Raw genomic sequence first — 23,619 nt, 5'->3', positions numbered from 1 at the left:
CAGTCAGTAATCATGCACAGCCTCTAACGTGTGTGTTTGTCTTGTGTATGTGTGTGTCTGTGTGTTCTAGCTATGCTCTGAAAACACCCTACACATCTCTAAATTCATATAAAACCACAATGCCCAGAAGGCTAAATGATTGCCTATTAGCATTGATCATTTGGGGACATAAAAAGAAATTTCTGGTGCAAATAGTACCACTTTCCTTTTGCTTTCTAAGAACCTTATATTCAAGAGTAAATTTGCCTTACCTCTATTTGTGTCAATTGACATTGTAAAGTACATCTGAGAATACAGTATACCATATAATTGAGAGCTGGACCATCTTAATAGATGCTGTGTGAGCTCTTTGAGGAAATGAAAAGGTAATGGAATTCCTGTTCTTGGCGGTAGGTAAGGACTGTCCTTTGTTCTCTTCTACAAAGGCATGCCATCATATTCTAGTTGATTTCCCCTGTATGTTTCTTTAGGTAAGTCAGTAATTTCAGAGAAGCCAAATATATCTTGCTTTTGGGGAATGCAGTTTGGCTCTTGGGGCCAGAGTAGAGTTCTTGGGTTCTGTTCAGCCGACTTTACTAAAAGATAGGCTATTTTTCCATAACTTGGATAGTGCCACATAATTTTCTTTTCCTTTCCTATTCTTGACAGGTACACGAGGCAGTCCCGTGTTACAGTGAGTGCAATCGGTATTCCTGGGTTGTAGAACACTGGTCTCCATGCAAAATCCACAATGAGCTGAGGTCCCTGCGCTGTGGAGGAGGAATGCAATCTAGGAAAATCAGGTGTGTGGAAATGGAGACACTGGGGAAATGTGGCAGTGGAATTTATATATTTTTATAAAAACAACAGTGTTGCTTATCCAGGTACACTCTGATTTTCACACAATATCCTCTGGCTTTGGGTCATCTTTAAGTATCCCTGGAAGTATATGTGCCTTGAGCTGCCATGTATATTGTGGGATTCCGTCTGCATCGCAGCCACAATCCTTAACATTTCCTGCAAATGATAGCAGTGGAAAAACCAACTGCATGGAGTACGCCCACATCCCTGCAGTGATATGTGGCCATCACTGCTAACAAATTAGGTGATTCTGACTGTGATGCCATGTCTCTCTTTTGTGCTGTGTTAGTAAAATTGATGGACATTGTCTTAATTTTGGATGTCAGTACATTGAAAGGTCAATTTAAGGCCTTTAATAATTTCCACTGTTAGCCTTGGAAACTAATATGAGAATACCTATGAACAGTAATGATATATTTTAATATAAAAAGAACACAGCTCTGAAAGAACTTAGTGAATACTCAGTTATTTACTGAGGGAGTTTGTTTAACATTTTTGTTTGGTAAATACAGCAGTGGTGCAAAGGAAACAGCTGGCCTGAGTTCATCAAAAAAGTCTATTTAGAAATGATTTGGGAAGAAAGAAGGATAATTTTATTACCAACTGAGGAAAATAGCAATAAATGTTAGAGAATGAATAAGCAAAAGCCAAAATATTAATCGTAAACAATGATTTAGTATGTAAAATCAAGAAGAAAACCCAGTGTGGTCAACTATTCAGTTGCATGAGCGTAGTGTATCATTTTGCTAGATTTAGGAAGTTCCATTTCAAGTGGACACACGGTGCCCAAAGCAGGTAACTGCCTATCAAGTTATCTATGAAGTCAGTTGCCAAGGCAGAGCTTACTTCTATGTGTTTATTGTTATTCAACACCAGTGAACTTACTTGATTCAGTAATTCAATACCCACCAATTCTGAGTCTTACCTAGTCCCAATGTTGCAAAATCACTGGTAAGCCTGTTGAAAGAAATAGCTGCTACCACAATCATAGACGTGCTCCTGATCACCAACCCAGGCAAAGGGTTAATAGACAAATTGTCTTTCCTTCCCTTTGTTCACTGCCTGTTCCCCTGGGGGCTAGTTGCTCAGGCTGCCAAACTTGGGCGTCTACCCCTTTTTCTTCAAAGTCTGTGTCTCTTTTTTTTTTTTTGACATCTTTATTGGAGTATAATTGCTTTACAATGGTGTGTTAGTTTCTGCTGTATAACAAAGTGAATCAGTTATACATATACATAAGTTCCCATATCTCTTCCCTCTTGCGTCTCCCTCCCTCCCACCCTCCCTATCCCACCCCTCTAGGCGGTCCCAAAGCACCGAGCTGATCTCCCTGTGCTATGCGGCTGCTTCCCACTAGCTATCTGTTTTACGTTTGGTAGTGTATATATGTCCATGCCTCTCTCTTGCTTTGTCACAGCTTACCCTGCCCCCTCCCCATATCCTCAAGTCCGTTCTCTAGGAGGTCTGTGTCTTTATTCCGGTCTTACCCCTAGGTTCTTCATGACATTTTTTTCCTTAGATTCCGTATATATGTGTTAGCATATGGTAAATCTGTGTCTCTTCCGTCCTATTTTCTCATGGCTTTGAGAAATGATTGACCAGGCTAGCTTATCAAGTAATATGTGTAAATGAGCTGTGGTACTTCTCACTCTCATCCCAGCCTGGCCTCTTAGCAGTATTAAAGCAAAGTCTCAGGAGAGAAAGGAAAGCTTTAAGAGAATAAATTGCTCGTGGCAGAATTGTGGCAGGTTGATTGAGGAAAAACACACTTGAACAAGAGGGCCTTTAAGCCATGCCTCTCAGCTCAAATGGATGAAGCCTGATATAATAAAAATAACACAACCACTAGATATGTGTTATGGGCTGAATTGTGTCCCCCTGACCCAAATCTATGTATTGAAGTCCTAACCCCCAGTACCTCAAAATGTGGCTGTATTTGGAGACAGGGTCTTTAAAGAGGTAGTTAATGTTAAATGAGATCATTGGGGCAGGCTCTAATCCAATCTGACTGATGTCCTTATAAGAAGAGTAGATTAGGACATAGACACACACAGAGGAAAAAACCTTGTGAAAATACAGGTAGAAGGTGGCTTTCTACAAGTCAAAGGAGAGAGCCCTCAGAAGAAACCAACCCTGCCAACACCTTGATCTCAGACTTTCAGCCTCAAGCCTTACACGTATGTTGTTTAAGCCACACAGTGTGTGATATTTTGTTATGGCAGCCCTAGCTAACTAACACAGACTCACTGTGTTACATACTTTATATATATGTGAAGCAGGTTTTCCAGCCATATTGCTTTCCAAGCCATTATTGACCTTAATAAAATGGTGTTATAATGAGTGAAACAGTTTATCCGTTTATCTTTGGTGAAACCTCCAAACTAGAGGACATCTTCATGGTTCATACATGACAGCAATCATTTATGAATTCAAAAAATATTTATGAATATTTGCCTTCTATGTATCAGGTGCTGGGGATGCAAAAGTGAACAAAACAAGTTACTGTCCTCAAAGAACTTAGAGCAGCAGGGAAAAAAATAAATGCATAAAATACTATATAATGGAATGTCTTTGCTATGAAATGCCAAGAAAAAAATAAAATTGGATTGGTGTGATGGAGGCTACTGTTTTGGAGAGGCTGGTCAGCAAAATATTTAAGCAGAGACCCGAAAAATGTGAGAGACTTAAATGAATGTAAAGATCTATATTAAGAGAATTCCAAGGGGAAGGAGTTCCAAAGCAGGAACCTTCTCGGCTTGTTATAACAAGATGGATTACACCACGTCCCATATGGCTGGTGTCAGTACTCAAATTGTATAGTCTTCTAAAATAAGGTTAAAATATATTTTTCTAACAGCATCATGAAGCTATGGGAGGTCTGAGACAGAGTGAATGACGTGCTCTTATTTACGTTTGAAAAGGACCTTGCTAGGTGGAGCATAGAGAAGGAATTTTGGGGTGTGTAAGCAGCAGCAGGGATGAAGGTTTGAATGACATCCCAGAATTCCAGGTGAGAGAGGCTGATGGTTAGACGGGCTCTGTACTAGGGAAGGTGGTGAGGTGGTCACATTTGGACTGTATCTGGAAGGTACAGATGACAGGATTTGCTTATAAAGTGATTGTAGAATGTGGAAGAAAGAGAAGTATCGAAGATGATTGCTAGGTTTCAGGGCCTGAGCAATCATGAGAATGGTGGTGTCATTTGTTGAGATGAGAAATATTAGAAGCAAATTTGAGAGAGAAAATCAAAAGCTAGCTTTGGAACACAATAAATTTGAGATATTGGCTTTCCAACTGAGAAGGCTTGGAGTGACAGATTGGAGTTCAGAGAGTAATGGGGGTGTAAATTAGGCGTCAGCTATAAATCTGAAATATATTGATAAGAAAGAAAGAAATTGCGCCCTGGGGAACACAGATATTCATAGATTAGAGCAAAGGGAAAGATCTTACAAATGAGACTGGGAAAGAGCCAGTCAACTAGAAGGAAGACCAAGAAAATGGGAAGAAGAGAGTTTTTCAAAAAAGAAAGAGTAATCAGTTGTTTCAAATGGTTCTGAGAAGTTTACTAAGATAAGAATTGGCTATTGAGTTTGGCAAAGGGGACTCTGTTGATGATCTTGATATGAGTTTTCTCTGGAATGGTAGTAAAAGTGTGATTAAAGTAAGTCCAAGAGGTAATAATGGAGGAAGAGGAGAGAGGATGTGGAGATAGCAAATATAGACACGCTTTAAAGCAGTTTTGTAATGAGCCTGAGTGGAAATGAAGGTGATGATCAAAGGGAGATATGGCAAGGAAATCGGTGATGCAGGATATGCAACTGCAGGGGCATTTTCATTTGGGAACACCTTCAATTTCAGTCTTCTAAGTCTTTACTCTTGTGCTTGTCAGGACCCCTAGAAGACGCTCTTCTTAAATCACATGTGAAACAGATAATCCTAGCAACCAGTATTTGGGAAACCCAATGAAAAAAGGCCGATGTGGTAGACACAATGATGGCTCCCAAAGATATCCACATTCTAACCCCTGAAATCTGTGACTATGTTACCTTAAATAGCAAAAGATTCTTCACAGTTGTGATTAAGTTAAAGATCTTGAGATGGAAAGATTAGATTGTCCTGGATCCTCTGGATGGGAACATTTTATTCACCAGCGTCCTTCAAAGTGGATGAGGAGATGGGAAAGGAAAAACAGAAAATGTGACTAAAGGAGCAAGACACAGAGAGATACAAGGCTGCTGACTTTGAACACAGAGAAAGGGGCCATGGCCCCAAGGCATGGGGGTGGCTTCTAGAACATGAAAGAGGTAAGGAGACGATTCTCCTCTAGAGCCTCCAGAAAGGAATGCAGCTCCGCCAGAGCACTGACGTTAGCCTAGTGAGTTCCATGTTGGATTTCTATACTACAGAACTGAAAAGTAATAAATGTGCATTGTTTAAGTCACTAAGGTAGTAGTCATTCTTTTCAATATTTTAACTTCTCCTTAAACCCTGTTTTCAATATGATGTTCCCATCCTTAATTGGGCCATGTGTTCTCTAATCCAAAGACCTGTTTTGTGAACCTCTCCAGATAATAAACCTTCAGTTACCTGCAGGGGCAGGGCTGGGGCCATCACCTAGCTCTGGGAATTGGGGAATTGGGATTTGAGAGCTTAGGTACTTCTTAAACACACTCTCAATAAATCCTCCAGTTTTCCTACCTCACCTTCATTCACATTTCCAAAGGTAAATGCCTGAATTTTCCATGTGTTCTGATGTGTAAATGGAGTGACTTTCTTTCTTTTCCCTTGAAGGCTTAGTAATCAGTTTTCTGGGTGTGCTAAGTCAGTTACCACTAGCCCATCTATTTTCCATTGTTGCCTTTGTCCTCTCCCATGTTCTTTGTCCTTGTAGGATACAGCCTTACCCTCCCTCCTTTGTTTTGTTTTGTTAGTCTTTTTGTAACAAATTCCTTTACTATTGTCTTTGTGGCTTACTGGGAGTGAACAAAGACTAATGCATATGTTCAACTGGACACCATTGACCAGAAGTATTACCTCTTCTTTTTCAGTGAAATCATAAAAGAACATCAGCTGAGAGTGTGCAGGCAAGAAGGAAAGCAATTTTCAGCTTTTAAGTTTGCCCAGGGAAAGACATTAAAGCCATTTCGTGGTCCCTCCTTCCACTATTGACTATTACCACAAAAGAAATTAAAGTCCGTAGATGACTCTGTACCTTGCCTCCCTATATTAGAAGGCACGACATCTTCTCTCCTTTTACCGTCCTCTGTTAACCTGCTTTATACAATATCTAAGTTTGTATTACTTAGCACCTCATAAAGTTTATTTTATTTTGCACCAGCTGATAGACTACTTTGCAGTTTTCCTGAATCAAAAAAAATATATATTGTTTGCAGAAAAGAAACTCAGAATGTATAGGGTAATTCATTCCAGCATAGCGTGATTTGGGGAGCACCAAAAGCTCTCCAGCGCAGCCCTCTTAAAATGCTTATTCCTTGGTTGTGGCTTTGTGTCGGAAATTACCAGATCAGCACATGGCATCATTTAGCTCATCATCGTTGTCGTTTTCACCTTTACCTTGATCATTATCACTGGAAGAAGAAGGGATCTTGTCCATATTTTTCTTTTTCAATTCTGTACCCCAGCACCCAAGTAAGGGCATGGTGCAGAGTAAGCCGCTCAAAATATTTATGAAATGAATCATTAGTAATAAATATCTTTGTATCCCAACACCTAGCAAAAGAGGCTTATATATAGCGAGTCTTTATTAAACATTTTTGAGAAAATAATTTAAATATGAACTTCTAATTGGGATATGATATAAATGCAGAGAAATGCCCACAGCATAGGGGGCAGCTCCATGAATTTTCACAATATAAACTCACCTGTGTAACCAACCCAGAGGCCAAGACACAAAGTATTACCAGGACTACCTAAGCCCCTGGGTATCAACCAGTCCACCAAGCGTAACTGCTCTTCTGTCTTCTGACACCATAGATGAGTATTGCCTATTTCTTAACTTTCTGTGAATGGAACCATGCAGACTATACTCTTTAGTGTCCAGCTTCTTTTGTTCAACCTTATGGTTGTGAGCTCCATTCATGCAACAGTAGTTTATGAATTCTCATTACTTTATAGCATTTAATTCAATGAGTTTATCACAATATATTTCTCTGTTTTACTGTGGCTGAATAAATATTGTAGATATTCTACTGTTGATTCTAGTTCGGTTGATTATAAATAGTGGTGCTATGAACATTTTCAGGCAGGTTTTATTTTTGGGGGGGTGGTCCACATTTGTACACATTTCTCTTGTGTATATAAATAGAAGTGAAATTGTTGGGTTACATAGTATATATATGTTTAGATTTAGTAGATACTGCCAACTAGTTTGCCAAAGCATTTATGCTCCAACCAGCAGAGTGAGAAGAGCTACAATTGCTCCACATTCTTGCCAGCCCTTGATATTTACCATGGTTTTGATTTAAGCCGTTCTGGCGGGTAACACTTTGGTTTTAATTTGATTGAATCAATAACATGATTATTTATCTCATCTTCATCAGCACTTATCTCAGAGCAATTACAATATGTGCATCTATATAGCATGTGCTCAATTGCTGCATGAAAATGCTTGCTAATTGCCCTTTGGTTTATGATACGAAAATTCCTTACTGAAATGCAGAAAATACCTGAAAGAAAAATATGTTCAATTATTTTTTGCATAACTTTGCTATGACCTTAATTGTACTAAACAAAAACTAGGGAAGCTTAGATGCTCTGAAAGAGAAGTCTAGGAAAGGTCTGAGAGAGTCACGGGAACTGTGAAAGGTCTAGTTATTACAAAGTGATGGATTTATTCAGAGGAGAGTCTTCAAGATTTGTTACAATTAAAAAAAAAAAAAAGGGCTTCCCTGGTGGCGCAGTGGTTGAGAGTCCGCCTGCCGATACAGGGGACACGGGTTTCGTGCCCCGGTCTGGGAAGATCCCGCATGCCGCGGAGTGGCGGGGCCCGTGAGCCATGGCCGCTGAGCCTGCACGTCCGGAGCCTGTGCTCCGCAATGGGAGAGGCCACAGCAGTGAGAGGCCCGCGTACCGCAAAAAAAAAAAAAAATTCTCTCTGTACTGAGACCTGAGTAAATATATTGTAGATAGTTCTATTTAGATGGAGAGTTCTTCAAAGATGACAATTGTCCCTTCTGCTTTGCCGAATAAAGGGCTCTGCCCTGAGTTATCACTCAGTAAAGCTGGACTGGCTGAGAAAGGATTTTTTTTTCCTGGTTTCTCTGCTGGTCTTATTTTATGTTTAACTATCTCTGAGGGGTAAGTAATTACGATACATCACAGCTATTTTAAATTTACTCCCCACTGTTTTAAACGATCAAGCTATCTCATGATCTTGCTTTGCAGATGCGTGAATGCTGCCGATGGTGAAGGGGGAGCAGTGGATAACAGCCTTTGCGACCAGGATGAAATTCCCTCAGAAACCCAGTCTTGCTCTCTTCTGTGTCCCAGCGAATGTGTCATGTCTGAGTGGGGACCTTGGAGCAAATGCCCACAGGTAATTTCTTTTCCCTTGTCAGTGGCCTAATCCTCCAGGGCTGCCATCCCTTTTGTTCTCTGCACTTTCACAGTGCTGCTCTCCAAAGCATTCTTCTCATAACATGGGAAAATAATTTTGCCCAAGAAAGAAAAAAAAAAAAATTTCAACAAGTGAAACTGAGCAATTTAAAATGCCAGTGCTTCCTTTAAGGCCTTTATCCTGGGAACACGAGCAAGGAAAATGAGCCTGTAATGATCACACTACGTTTCGAATGCACGCCCATTGTTAAAGGGGCTTCTTTGGTACCAAAATGATCCTCATTATAATCTGTTGGTTCTAATCCATTGTTACCCTTGCAGAATCAATATATCTAAGTAGCTTAACTCCACTGTGTGATTTAGCTTCCGTTAGTGATGATCTGTTTTTGCCTTGTGCTATTTTCCCAAAATGAGGTGTTCTTTTGCCATGGTCTTCTTCCAAAGCTGACCAAAAAAACACTTTTTTTTAAAAGTCTAAAGCACTTGCCTTTTTCCTCTTTTTTTTTCAAAAAAAAATGGAAGCATAAGAGGAGTATGACAAAATATTCTTCACGTAGCGTGGTTCGACTTAATAATCTCAGAAGATAACGTTGGATATTTTAGACTTAACCTTTCTGCCTAAAAAGCTAAAAATCAAAATGAGGATGAGGAGCATATTTTATGGCTCCAAATGTTGGGAAGGAAAGAATTAGGATACTTTGATTTCAGTGGTGATACTGACAATTTATGGAAAGATTGTGGAAATCTTTGTATGAAAATGGAAAATATTTTTTTAAATTTTATTGCAGTGTAGTTGATTTACAATGTTGTGTTAATTTCTTCTGTACAGAAAAGTGACTCAGTTATACATATATATTTTTTCATATCCTTTTCCATTATGGTTTGTCACAGGATATTGAATATAGTTCCCTATGCTATACGGTAGAACCTTGTTGTTTATTCATCCTGTATCTAACAGTTTGCCTTTGCTAATCCCAAACACCCAATCCATCCCTCCCCTGTCCCCCTCCCCCTTGGCAACCACAGGTCTGTTCTCTATATCTGTGAATCTGTTTTTGTTTCACAGATATGTTGATTTGTATCATATTTTAGATTCCACATATAAGTGACAATATGGTATTTGTCTTTCTCTTTCTGACTTACTTCGCTTAGTATGATCATCTGTAGTTGCATCCATGTTGCTACAAATGGCATTATTTCATTCTTTTTGATGGCTGAGTAATATTCTATTATATATATACATACACACCATACCTTCTTTATCCATTCTTCTGTTGATGGACATGTAGATTGTTTCCATGTCTTGGCTATTGTAAATAGTGCTGCTATGAACATAGGGGTGCATGTATCTTTTCAAATTATAGTTTTATCTGGGTATATGCCCAGGAGTGGGATTTTTGGATCATATGGCAACTCCATATTCTTAGTTTTTTGAGGAACCTCCATACTGTTTTCCATAGTAGCTGCACCAATTTACATTCCCACCAACAGTGTAGGTGAGTTCCCTTTTCTCCACACCCTCTCCAGCATTTGTTATTTGTAGACTTTTTAATGGTAGCCATTCTGACCGGTGTGAGGTGGTAACTCATTGTAGTTTTGATGTTCATTTCTGTAATGATTAGTGGTGTTGAGCATCTTTTCATGTGCCTATTTGCCACCTGTATGTCTTCTTTGGAGAAATGTCTAGGTCTTCTGCCCATTTTTTTGATTAGGTTGTTTGTTTTGTTGTTGTTGAGTTGTATGAGCCATTACTATATTTTGGAAATTAAGCCCTTGTCAGTTGCATTGTTTGCAAATATTGTCTCCCATTCCACATTCTGTCGGTTGTCTCTTCACTTTGTTTATGGTTACCTTTGCTGTGCAAAAGCTTGTAAGTTTGATTGGGTCCCATTTGTTTATTTTTGTTTTTATTTCTATTGCCTTGGGAGAGTAACCTAATAAAACTTCGGCATGATTTACGTCAGAGAATGTTTTGCCTGGAAAATATTTTTGAAGTTAGTTAATACCTTATATTAGCAGTTTTTAATTGTTGATTCCTTATTAATTATTGAAAATTTATCTTTGATGTTTCTATAATTCTATTCCTGAAAGGGATTTTCCTTGTTCTTTGGGGATAGGACAATACAGTATTAAGATAAAGAGGGGGCTTCCCTGGTGGTGCAGTGGTTGAGAGTCCGCCTGCCGATGCAGGGGACACGGGTTCGTGCCCCGGTCCGGGAAGATCCCACATGCCACGGAGCGGCTGGGCCCGTGAGCCATGGCCGCTGAACCTGTGCATCCGGAGCCTGTGCTCCACAACGGGAGAGGCCACAACAGTGAGAGGCCCGCGTACCGCAAAAAAAAAAAAAAAAAAAAAAAGATAAAGAGGCACCAATAAAGGATAATTTGTAGGAGTGGAATGCTCGTCCTACTAAGTTATACACTTATTTTGTGTATAACTTGAATATAATGAGAGTTCACATTTCATGAGGACTTATTTTGTGCAAGGCATGTGTGAGAATGATTCCCTTTAGCTCTTCCAATAATCCTGCTAAGTACCTCCTGTTACCAGTCCCATTGGACAGCCGAAGCCACTGATTCTCAGAAAGGCTAAGTAGCTTTCAGAAAGTTTCACATTTACTAAGTGACGGAGCTGGGGATGAGCTGTATTCTGTCTGATGGAGCCAGTGCCTTTGATCTCACATTCTTGGCTCACTTATCTTAGAAGAATTAAGGTAGATTTAGACTCACTACTTCTCTTTCTTTAAGTTGCAACATTTATTTTAAGAACAAAGCTAGTTGTTTGAGCTGTCTGTATGATTATTCCATGACTGAGGACATACATTCACACTTTAGAAAGTGTGGCAGCATATACTCTTTATTAATCCACCTGCAGAAGAATTAGCAACCTGAAGAAGTTTAATTAATTGCAGAGGTCATTATCTTCCTCACTTCTTTTTTTCTAATTTGCTCACAGAAGACTCCATCAAGCTGTAATCACTTTGCCATGAAAATGTTGCCCCCTTAAGTCAAGACATCTGGCCACTGAGCTAACATATTTGTCTTGGGAGCATTTTATACAATGTTGTGATGGCCCTGGCATTCTGTGTTTGCTTCTTCAGGTTTCTTGGAGGCAATTTCCTTTAAGGTCTGCTTCTCTAAACATAATCACTTTATTTTTGGAGTGTTTAGAAATTGGAGCTAGAGAGACTATTTTAACTTCCTTTCATGTGTCTGTGGAAGATGACACAGACAGTCACTTGCCTGTCAGCATGAAGTGAGAAGGTTGTTTTTTAAACTGCTTCTATTCCTTCTTCGTTACATAGTAATAATAATAGCTCGGACAACAACAACAATACTGTCATTGAGCACATCTTAGGGAACTGACACCGTGCTGAAGTTTCATAACTGCACTTTGCTAAGATGTTAGAACACTTATCCACGGTCACTCAGGTCTATCCGACCACAATGGCCTCGTCCTTTCTCAGAGGCACCCTGCTCTCAAGTGTAAATAAAGACTTTAGAATGGGGGAAACAAAAAAAGGTAATCAGGACTCATGCCTGAGTGTTTTCTCTATCTCCAGATACGTTGCATCATTTTAATAAATTGCAGCATCTTGGCATAATGCCCCAACATCACGGGTACTTAAGTGGTGCTTGATGGTGATCATGGTCATGATTATAGCAAAGTTAGCAAGCTGGATCTGCGTGCCTGAAGTTTAATTAGCACTTCAGTGTGAATTTCCTGAGAAAAAAGGAAACCATTATTGTATAATTGTGCGGATTCATGGATTCTAAATACTGGCCATTATTTTACCAAGTTCTCCTTGCTAGTCTGCAGTGTGACATATGTTAATGAAACCAATTCACTGTTATTTTTTCTTCTTCTTTTTCTTCCCAGGACAGTTCTTTAGAGCCAAACGCATAAACAAACAAAAAAATAAGTTCCCAAAAAACCCACCAGTATTTCTGAGACAAAAATATGTTTCTGTTATATATCCACAAAATGCTCTGAAATTTATATTTTGATTTAGCTATAAAAACGTTATTTATTGTGAAATAAGCTTACTAATGTGTTTAAACATGGTTAAGTAAGTAGATTTGGCAGTTAATGAAAAGAAACTCAGCGAAGCCAATTAACTAATTAAAACTAGTTCTTGAATTCCTGTATGTGTCCTACCCTCTGAGGCCAAACATGTCTACCAGACTATCAGTGTGTCGAGGAGTTTACAGCTCTCAGTATCTTTTATAAATACGTACTGTATAGGTGCAGCAGAGGATTCAGTAGTCACACAGTGTTCCCTGATAAGATGGTAGGCACTATACAAAATAATTAAAAATAGACTTTTCTAACCTCTGGGTCAATGATCTTCACACAGATCCTCTGCCCCAGCCCGGAAATTCCGAGTCAGTATGCCTGGGGTGGTTCCCATGAATTTCCATGTCTAACAACTTTCCAGGTGATGCTGATTCTGCTATTCTGGAAACACCTTTCCGCTCACAAGGCTCTTGGTCATTACCTCTAAGTCATGTTCTTTTTCAATCTCATTTGAATTGCAGTTTTTTACATAATCCTACTTATTCATTTTTGGGGAAACTGGCATTTTTAAAATTTATTTTCTTCCACGTTTATTGAGGTATAATGGGCATACAACGCTGTATAAGTTTAGGGTATACAGCATAATGATTCGACTTATATGCATCATGAAATGATTACCGCAGTATGTTTAGTGAACATCCATCATCTCATCTACATAGAACATTAAAGAAATAGAAAAATATTTCTTCTTGTGATGAGAACTCTTAGGATTACTCTCTTAACAACTTTCCTATGTAACAGACAGCCATGTTAATTACATGCATCATGTTGTACATTACATCCCTGGTACATACTTACCTTATAACTGGAAGTTTGTACCTCTTGACTGCCTTCCTCCAGTTCCCTCTCCCCCCACCTCCGCCTCTGCTAACCACAAAGCTGATCTCTTTCTCTATGAGTTTGTTTGTTTTTGAAGTATAATTGACCTACAACACTTTGTAAGTTCCTGTCACACAACATGCTTCAGTTGAATACTGAATAAGCACCTAGCATTATGTGGAAACTTAGCTTATATTTATAGATGCTTTCCACCTGCCAGACAATGTACTTAGCACTTTATTATTTCACTTAATCTGCATAATGTGAGTATGAAATAGATACTGTTATCCCCACAATGTATAGATGAGGAGACTGAGTCTCAGAGAAATTAGTAACCTCTTGCTTTTAAAGAGCAGGAAGAGGCACAGTGACTATGTAAGCACAGGAGACCATATACCCTCCTACCCCACTGCAAAAGAAATAGAAGCCACACTTCCTGTAAACTTGTAGTCTCCTTTTCTGGTTTACGTGGTTATTATATTTGTGAAGGAAGATATTTCTAAATTGAACAGTCTACTTCATTTGAATAGTTTGCCAAAGAAGGAAGAGAAGGGAGTCATGACAGAGGGTCCGAGCTAATGCCCTGAAATACTTGCTGGCTATGTGATTGTGGCCAAGTTACTTACACTTCTGAGTTGTAGGTTCCTTATCAGAAAAATAAGGATAATTACAACTGTTTTTCCAGATTGCTTAAGGATTAGAGATAATATCTGTAAAATGAATAGCACAGGATATTACCAAATGCAGGTTTGTTTAAAAAAAAAAAAAGAGGAGGCAGGAGGTGAAGGAGGAAGAAGAAGAAGCAAATCACAGTTCCCCCTTATATTGTTCATAATGTCAGGAAACAGAAGACAGCTGTACATTTTCTAAGACATACGGGAAATATCCCTTCCCCCCACACAAAATGAGTTAACGCTTGGTCTTACAGAAATAAAATGTCACCTTCTTTGCTGAAAAATGACTTATGCCTAATTTAATAGTGGTCCCCAAAAGCAGGGCATCCGAATGACAACTCTGAACGGATGGGTTACTGCACGTACAGTAACTGCCAACTGCCAATTATAACGAAAAGGAAACAAGACAGAGGCAGTAAAAATTGGAATGGGACCATTTTAACTGTCCTGGGAAGAACTGGAGACTATAAATGGATCAAGCAGAAACAAACACAATTCAAAGCAGAATTTGAAGAAAATGGAAAACTATGTGTTTCACTTATTTTCATGTTCTGTTTTTTTTCTTGTTCCCATAAGATACACACACACATCAACATATATGTATATTTTTTGACTCCAATATGCTCACTTCTGTAGAATGCTTTAATGTGAAAGGAAGCTTCTGGAATTATACATCTAAAACCTTTTGAAATAGTGTTCACTCTCTACAGGCATGTGTGTATGTATCTACATATATGTATAAGTACATATATGTATATATTTAATAGTTCATTGTTTATTACCCAATATTGCTCTTTAATCTACTTAATGTTTTCCAGTTTTTATTCCTTATCCTTCATACTTCAAAATTATGCTGATGAGTATTCACAGAATCTTCAGGAGAGGTTTATAAATTACTGAATTCACAAACTTCTCAGACCCTGACACACCTGAAGGGATACATGGTTCTCTTCATTTATGATACCAACCCCAACAGAAAATCTCCATTGAGAATTAAAGAGTTCCTATTTATGATTCTCCTTGGAGGCTTGACAAAGAAATTTCTTAAACAATTGTATTGATAAGAAGCAGCGAGGAGGGTCTTGGAGATGAATTTCCAAGCTGCTGTATACTTTACAGAAGGAAGCCTGCACAAACCCTCTCCAGAAAGATGACTTAAGTTTAGCAAACGTATTTGAACTTCAGTTGATTCACTCCCAGCTGAATGCATCAAAGGCTGGCTAGAGCTGCAGCTGGGCATCTTCTCACACTGTGGAAATTGGAGGCTCATTAAACAGTGGTCCGAATGCAACCTCACGATCAAACAGTGATTCAAACCTTTGCATTATCACCAGAACAACCTCTGGAGAAAGATCATAAAGGGAAACTTTGCAAAGAAACTATATAGGGCTTAAGTGTCATCAAATCTAGATTCTATCATAGTCTTAGTGTACTTCCAAAATACATATTTTTTCTAGACTTTACTCTTTTCTCTAATTCTCTATCTATGCAGCATACACTAATGAAAGCCAGTGCAGATATATACCAGCATGTACACACTGCTATTACTCCTGCAGGCAAAGACACAGACACTGCTTTAAAAGAGAAGGAGAAATTCATGCCAGTTTTCTGATAAGTGCTCCAGAATTAAACATTTGAAGTTAAGAAAAATAACTTTTTCTTCTTTTTTTTTTTCATTTTCATGGTGCTCCTGTGTTATTTTTGGTAAGGGCTATCAACAGTGACCTTCTATTGCTGATGACTCAGCATTTTCAGTACCTTGGCATTACCTCTGAAAGTTTCGTTTCCAGGAAAGCAATTTACCCCAATGTTTACGACTTGTCCTCAGCTCCAAGTGCTTCATCAGCCTTTCCTCACAGTCTGTAACATGCACATGACAACCTCTATTTGTCTCTGGAGGGCATGTGTAATGATCACGACCCTGAGGCTGCCCAGTGCTTTCCTTTGACTCACAACTGAAAGCCAGAGGAGAAAGATGATAATTTCCTATATTCTGGATTGCAAATTCTGGTTGCTTCTGTTAAATTGATACTGGCTCTTGTCAGAAGCCAGTAATTCATTACTCAGGGACTTGTGGAGTATTTCACCCCTGTGTGCAGTGAGCTTTCATATCACTCAGAACCATTCTGATTTCCACAACCACATTAGGTCCTATAACAGAAGGTATCTCATTTCATTCAGGTTAGCAGCAAATGACAATCCTATAGAAGCAGTCTTTGAGCTGCTCCACTTTTTAAAATTTAATGTTTGTTATCGTTCTTTTTTATGCAGTACAATTTCTGACTCTCACTAACACCAATCTGAAATACAAAATAAGGGTTCCATTGCTCTCAATGTCTCTGTCTATGCTTGTCTTTCTCTCTCCCTCTCTCTCTCTCTACCTGTCTTTTTTTTTTTTTAAACATCTTTATTGGGGTATAATTGCTTTACAATGGCGTGTTAGTTTCTGCTTTATAACAAAGTGAATCAGTTATACATATACATATGTTCCCATATCTCTTCCCTCTTGCGTCTCCCTCCCTCCCACCCTCTCTACCTGTCTTTATCTCTACTTTATAATATAAATTCTCAGAAAAAATTATGTAATAAGCCCCATAAATTAATCACCCAACTTCAATATTGATCGCCCAGCTTCAGTAGTTATCTACACATGACAGTTTTACTCATTTCTTCTTCCCCAGTTCTTATCCCTTCTCCTATAAATGACTTTATAAAAGTATATCCCACACTTTGTATCATTTCATCCATAAATACTTTTATATATCTTCCTAAGAAATAAGACTAATTACAATGACAACAGAAAAACCGCAGTATTTTTTACACCTTGAAGGAGGATGATTTTCAAAAAATTAAAAACATGACTCTCATACAAAGTGTCAAAAATTAATTAACTCATTTATGATTAAAGCAGCATGATTGTAAGGTTCAAGGAGAATTGGAGAGGACAGAGAACTTCTAGCAAGGATGGAATATCAGTTGTTTTATTTGGATTAGATTCAATTCATGCTCCCATTGTAAACAACTAAAAGAAAAGCAAAATATATAAAACAACAGTTTTTAGACATTGGTCAATAGGTAGCATGGAACCATGATCCTAAGGGAAGAAAACCAAATGAGGTGAGCCTTACAATCACCATGGCTTTCTGGATAGAGAATTTTCTGGATTATGGTGCCAGGAATGATACCCCAACAAGAATATAGTGAAACGGCAGAAATCAGAGGTCTGAGAGGTAGAGGAGGCTGAAATCTGAAGGGCAAAATATTGAAGAGAGTAGAGCTAGGCAAAGAAAGAAATCTAGATATCCATATAGGGGTCCCTTTAAGTCTTTGGTTAAAACTAATTTGCACATGCATGGAGTGAAGCTCCATGAGTTCAGACAAAGAATGACTCCTGGGAAGCTGCAAGGTGTACACATTCCGAAGGTCACATAAGTCTGGGAGATATTTCAATTCTACCGAGCCAGTTCAGAGATACCTCTTCAAGCCCTCAGGCCGTTTGACAATGACCTGACAAGGGTTATGCCCTAGAAGAAGGGCTAAATTAGCCCTTGTGTAAAGTCTACTCTACAATTACCCTAATGAAATTTAGACAAACCTTAGAAGGATCAAGGAGATCCACCAGTAACTTTACTGCCTTCCAGAACAAACTTCAGCACACTTAAATGGAAGACAAAATTTGTTTTAATTAAAAAAAATAAAAATTGAACAGTGTAACATTCACAATGTCTAAGAGTGATTTGTGACTAGAAGAAGGCATGATCTGGGCTTAGGCACTGCTAATAATATTTTGTTTTTTGAGCTCTGATCTGATGTCTAATTAAACTATTGAATGTTTATATATATATATATATATATATATATATATATATATATCTCGCATTCAGCATGTTTTCTAAATTTTCTTATTAATTCTAGTAGCTTTCTTTATTGGTTCATGTATTTAGGTTTTCCTCATCATATAATCATACAACCTATATATAATCATATAATCTGAAAATAACTATTTTTATCTAGCTTTTTGATATTTATATCATTTTATTCTGGACATATTTTATTAGAAGGAACTTTCTAAATAATGCTAAAAATCAAATAAAAATTATTTCAGTTTTTTACTGGTTTCAATCATAATGTGATGCTTGAGCCATTCTTTTAAATAGAAGTTTAGTTGATTTACAACATTATATTAGTTTCAGGTGTACAGCATAGTGATTCAGTATTTTTCTAGATTATACTCCATTGAAAGTTATTATAAGATAATGGCTGTAATTCCCTATACTATACCATATATCCTTATTACTTATCTATTTTATACATAGTAGTTTGTATCTCTTAATCTCATACCCCTAACGTGCCCCTCTCTACTTCCTTCTCTCCATTGGTAACCACTAGTTCGTCTTCTGTATTTGTGAGTCTTTTCTCTTTTGCTAAGTACATTCATTTGCATCATTTTTTAGATTCCATATGTAAGTGATATCTTACATTATTTGTCTTTCTCTGACTTATTTAACTAAGCATAATATTCTCTAGGTTCATCCACATTGCTACAAATGGCAGAATTTCATTCATTCTTTTTTATGGCTGAGTAATATTTCATTGTATATATAAAATACATCTTCTTTATCCATTCGTCTGTTGATGGACATTTGGGTTGTTTCTTTATCTTGGATATTGTAAATAGTGTTGATATGAACATTGGGGTGCATTCATCTTTTTGAATTACTGTTTTAGTTGGGTTTTCTTCTGGATATATAGCCAGGAGTGGAATTGCTGGTTTGTATGGTAGTTCTACTTTTAGTTTTTTGAGGAATCTGCATACTGTTTTTGATAGTGGCTGCACTAATTTACATTCCCAGCAACAGTGTACAAAGGTTTCCTTTTCTCCATATCCTTGCCAACATTTGTTATTTGCAGACATTTTGATGATAGCCATGCTACAGGTGTGAAGTGATATCTCATTGTGGTTTTGATTCACATTTCTCTAATAGTGACATTGAGAATCTTTTCATGCGCCTCTTAGCCATCTGTATGTCTTCTTTGGAAAAACATCTATTCAGTTCTTTTGCCCATCTTTTTGATTGGGTTGTTTGTTTTGTTGATATTGTGTTCTATGAACTGTTTATATATTTTGGATATTAACCCCTTGTTGGTCATATCATTTACATGTATTTTCTCCCATTCTACGGGTTGTCTTTTTGTTTTGTCAGTGGTTTCCACTGTTATGTAAAAACTTTTCAGTTTGTCCCATTTGTTTATTTTTGCTTTCATTTCTTTTGCTTTAGGAGATACATCCAAAAAATATTGCTATGATTTATGTCAAAGAGTGTTCTTGCCTATGTTCACTTCTATGAGTTTTATGGTTTCAGATCTTACATTTAGATCTTTAATCCATTTTGAGTTTATTTTTGTATATGGTGTGAGGTAATGTTCCAATCTCATTGTTATGCATGTAGCTGTCCAGTTTTCCCAGCACCACTTATTGAAGAGATTGTCTTTTCTCTCTTGTATATTCTGGCCTCCTTTGCTGTAGATTAATTGACTATAGGTGCATGGGTTTATTTCTGGGCTCTCTATTTTGTTCCGTTGATCTCTGTTTTTGTGCCAGCACCATGATGTTTTTATTCCCGTAACTTTGCAGTACAATCTGAAGTCAGGGAGGGTGATACCTCCAGGTTTGTTCTTCTTTCTCAAGATTACTTTGGCAATGAGAGGTCTTTTGTGATTCCATATGAATTTTAGGATTATTTGTGCTAGTTCTGTAAAAAACGTCATGGGTACTTTGATTGGTATTGCATTAAATCTGTAGATTGCTTTGGGCAGTATAGCCATTTTAATATTAATTCTTCCAATCCAAGAGCACGAGGATCTCTCTCCATTTCTTTATATCATCTTCAATTTCCTTTATCAATGTTTTATAGTTTTCAGAGTACAGGCCTTTCATCTCTTGGTTAAGTTTATTCATAGGTATTTTATTCTTTTTGATGTGATTTTAAATGGGGTTTTTTTTTTTACTTTCTTATTCTGATAGTTCATTATTAGCATATAGAAAAGCAACAAACTTCTGTATATTAATATTGAATGCTGCAACCTTGCTGAATTCATTTATTAATTTGAATAGTTTTGGGGTAGAGATTTTAGAGTTTTCTGTATAAGTATCATGTCATCTGCTAATAGTGACAGTTTTACTTCTTCTTTTCCAATTTGAATGCCTTTTCTTTTCTTTTTTTCTTGTATGGTTGCTGTGTCTAGGATTTCCAATACTATGTTAAATGGTAGTGGGGGAGAGGCGAGAATGGGTATCTTTGTCTTATTCCTGAATGTAGACGAAAGGCTTTCGGTTTTTCACTGCTGAGGATGATGTTAGCCGTGTCATAAATGGCTTTTATTATGTTGAGATAAATTCCCTCTATACCAACTTTGATGAGAGTTTTTATCATGAATAAATACTGAATTTTGTCAAATGCTTTTCCTGCATCTATTGAGATGATCTTGTGATATTTATCCTTCCTTTTGTTAATGTAGTGTATCACATTAGTTGATTTGTGAATCTTGATCTATCTTTATAACTCTGAAATAAATCCCACTTGATCATGTTGTATGATCCTTTTTACATATTGTTGGATTTGGTTTGCTAATATTTTGTTGAGGATTTTTTGCATCCATATTCATCAGAATAATTGGCCTGTAATTTTATTTTTTTTGTAGTGTCTTTGTCTGGTTTTGGTATCATGGCAAGGATGGCCTTGTAGAATGAATTTGGGAATGTTCCAGCCTCTTCAATTTTTTGAAATAGTTTGAGAAGGATAAGTATTAGTTCTTCTTTGTATGTTTAGTACAATTCCCCTGTGGAGCCTTCTGGTCAGTCCTGGACTTTTGTTTGCTAGGAATTTTTGTATTCACTTTCATTACTAGTGATCAGTCTCTTCAAATGATCTGTTTCTTCTTGATTCAGTCTTGTCAGGCTGTGGCTTTCTCGAAATTTGTCCATTTCTTCTAGGTTGCCCAGTTTGTTGACATAATAACTGTTTGTAGTATTGTCTTATGATTTGTTGTATTTCTGTTGTATCATTTTTCATTCCTTCTCTTTCATTTCTTATTTTGTTTATTTGTCCCCTTCTCTTTTCTTCTTGGTGAGCCTGGCAAAAGGTTTATTAATACTGTTTATCTTTTAAAAAAAAAACCTGCTCTTGGTTTCACTGATCTTTTCTATTTTTTTAATCATTATTTTATTTCTTCTCTTATCTTTATTATTTTCTTCCTTCTGCTGACTTTGGGATTTGTTTGTTCTTTTTCTGGTTCTTTTAGGTAGTAAGTTAGGTTGTTTATTTGGGACTTTTCTTGTTTCTTGAGGAAGGCCTGCATTGCTATAAACTTCCTTCTTAGAACGACTTATGCTGCATCCCATAGGTTTTGGAGTATTGTGTTTCCATTTTCATTTGTCTTGAGGTATTTTCTGATTTCTTCTTCGGTTTTTTCCATTAACCCATTGGTTCTTTAGTAGCATGTTGTTTGGACACCATGTTTTTGTTATTTTCCCATTTTTCTTCCTCTAATTGATTTCTAGTTTCATAACTGTTGTCAGAAAGAGGCTTGATATAATTTCTATCCTCTTAAATTTGTTGAGATTTGTTTTGTGGTTTAGCATGTATTCTATCCTGTAGAGTATCCCACGTGCACTTGAAAAGAACGTGTATTCTGTTGTTTTTGGGTGTAATGTCTTGTAGATGTCCATTAAGTCCTATGGTCTAATGTGTCATTTAAGACTGCTGTTGTCCTATTGCCGTTTTTTTTGTTTTGTTTTGTTTTATTTATTTTTTTCAGTCTGGATGATCTCTCCATTGATGTAAGTGTGGTGTTAAAATTCCCGACTATTTTTCTATTTTTTGTATTATTGTGAATTTCTCCTTTTATGACTATTATTATTTGCTTTATATATTTAGGTACTCCCATACTTGGTGCATATATTTTAATGAGTGTAATACCCTCTTCTTGTATTTGTCCCTTTATCATTATATAATGCCCTTCTTTGTCTTTTGTAATAGCCTTTGTTTTAAAGTCTGTTTTGTCTGATATGAGTATTGCTACCCCTGCTTTCTTTTCTTTTCATTTTCACTTTTCACTTTCACATTTTCACTTTTCTTTTCATCTTTTCTTTTCATTTTCACTTTCAGTCTGTCTGTTTCTTTAGCTCTAAAGTGAGTCTCTTGTAGGCAGCATATTGAATGGTCTTTTTTATTTATCCAATCAGCCACCCAATGTCTTTTGATTGGAAGATATAGTCCATTGACATTTAAAGTAATTATTGATAGGTATGTACTTTTGCCATTTCATTATTTGTTTTCTGGTTGTTTTTGTAGCTCTTCCTGTTCATGTCTTCTTTTTGTTTCTTCCCTTGTTGATTGATAATTTTCTTTAGCAATATGTTTGTGTTCCTTTGTTTTTGTTTAACTGTTGTAGGTTTTGAGTTGTGGTTACCATGGAGTTCATATACGTTGACCTCTAACTATATCTACTTGTTTCAAATTGGTAATCATTTAAGTTCAAACAGATTCTAAAAGGTCTACATTTTTTACTCCCCTCCCCCACATTTTGTGGTTTTGATGTCATGTTTTACAGCTTCATGCTTATCCCTTAACTGTCTCTTGTATAGTTGCTTTGACAACTTTTTTTGTCTTTTAATCTTCATAATGGCTTACTTAAGTGGTTGATCCTCAATCACTACTATAAATTTGCCTTTCCCAGTGGAATTTTCCCTTTCCTGTAGATTCTTACTTTTTTCCTACTTAGGGAAGACCTTCTAACATTTCTTTTAGGCGAGGATAGGATCGATGAACTCTTAGTTTTTACTTATCTGAGATATTCTTTCTCTCTCTTTCTATTCTAACTGATAATCTTGCTGAGTAGGGTACCCTAGGTGCAGGATTTTCCTTTTCAGCACTTTGAATATTTCATGACACTCCTTTCTGGCCTCCAAAGTTTCTGTGGAGAAATCAGCTGATAACTTTATGGGGATACCCTTGTATGTGTCACTTTGTTTTTCTTCTTGCTACCTTTAGAATTCTCTCTTTACCTTTAACTTTTGCCATTTTAATTATGATATGTCTTTCTGTTGGTCTGTTTTGGTTCATCTTGTTGGGGATCATCTGTGCTCCCTGTACCCAGATATCTATTTTCTTCAGTTTTGGGAAGTTTTCAGCCATAATTTCCTCAAATACATTTTTGATCCCCTTCTCTCTCTCTTCTCCTCCTGGACCCCTATAATGTGAATTTTGGTATGCTTAATGTTATCTCATAGATCTCTTAAATTGTTTTTTTAAATTTATTTTCCTTTAATATATTTATTTATTTATTTTTGCTGTGTTGGGCCTTCATTGCTGTGTGCGGGCTTTCTCTAGTTGCAGTGAGTGGAGGCTACTCTTCACTGTGGTACGCGGGCTTCTCATGGCGGTGGCTTCTCTTTGTTGCAGAGTATGGGCTCTAGGCATGCGGCTTCAGTAGTTGTGGCGTGCGGGCTCAGTAGTTGTGGCTCGCGGGCTCTAGAGTGTAGGCTCAGTAGTTGTGGCACATGAGCTTAGTTGCTCCACTGCATGTGGGATATTCCCAGACCAGGGATCGAACCCGTGTCCCCTGCATTGGCAG

At 37.3% G+C, this 23,619-nt stretch overlaps 1 protein-coding gene across 1 annotated transcript in view; it reads left to right on the top strand.

Annotated features, from left to right (window-relative positions):
- THSD7B (thrombospondin type 1 domain containing 7B) overlaps positions 1-23,619 on the top strand; it is a 752,940-nt gene that overhangs the window by 646,224 nt on the left and 83,097 nt on the right. The window contains exons 15-16 of the mRNA XM_060015718.1: positions 649-782; positions 8,242-8,392. Coding sequence (XP_059871701.1) covers positions 649-782; positions 8,242-8,392 — 285 coding nt within the window. The remainder of the gene's footprint in view (positions 1-648; positions 783-8,241; positions 8,393-23,619) is intronic.

This window comes from Delphinus delphis, chromosome 7, assembly GCF_949987515.2.
Source record: "Delphinus delphis chromosome 7, mDelDel1.2, whole genome shotgun sequence".
In the NCBI taxonomy this organism is placed as follows: Eukaryota; Metazoa; Chordata; class Mammalia; order Artiodactyla; family Delphinidae; genus Delphinus; species Delphinus delphis.
Note: the sequence above shows the minus strand (reverse complement) of the source record. Positions and strands in the feature narration are given on the sequence as shown.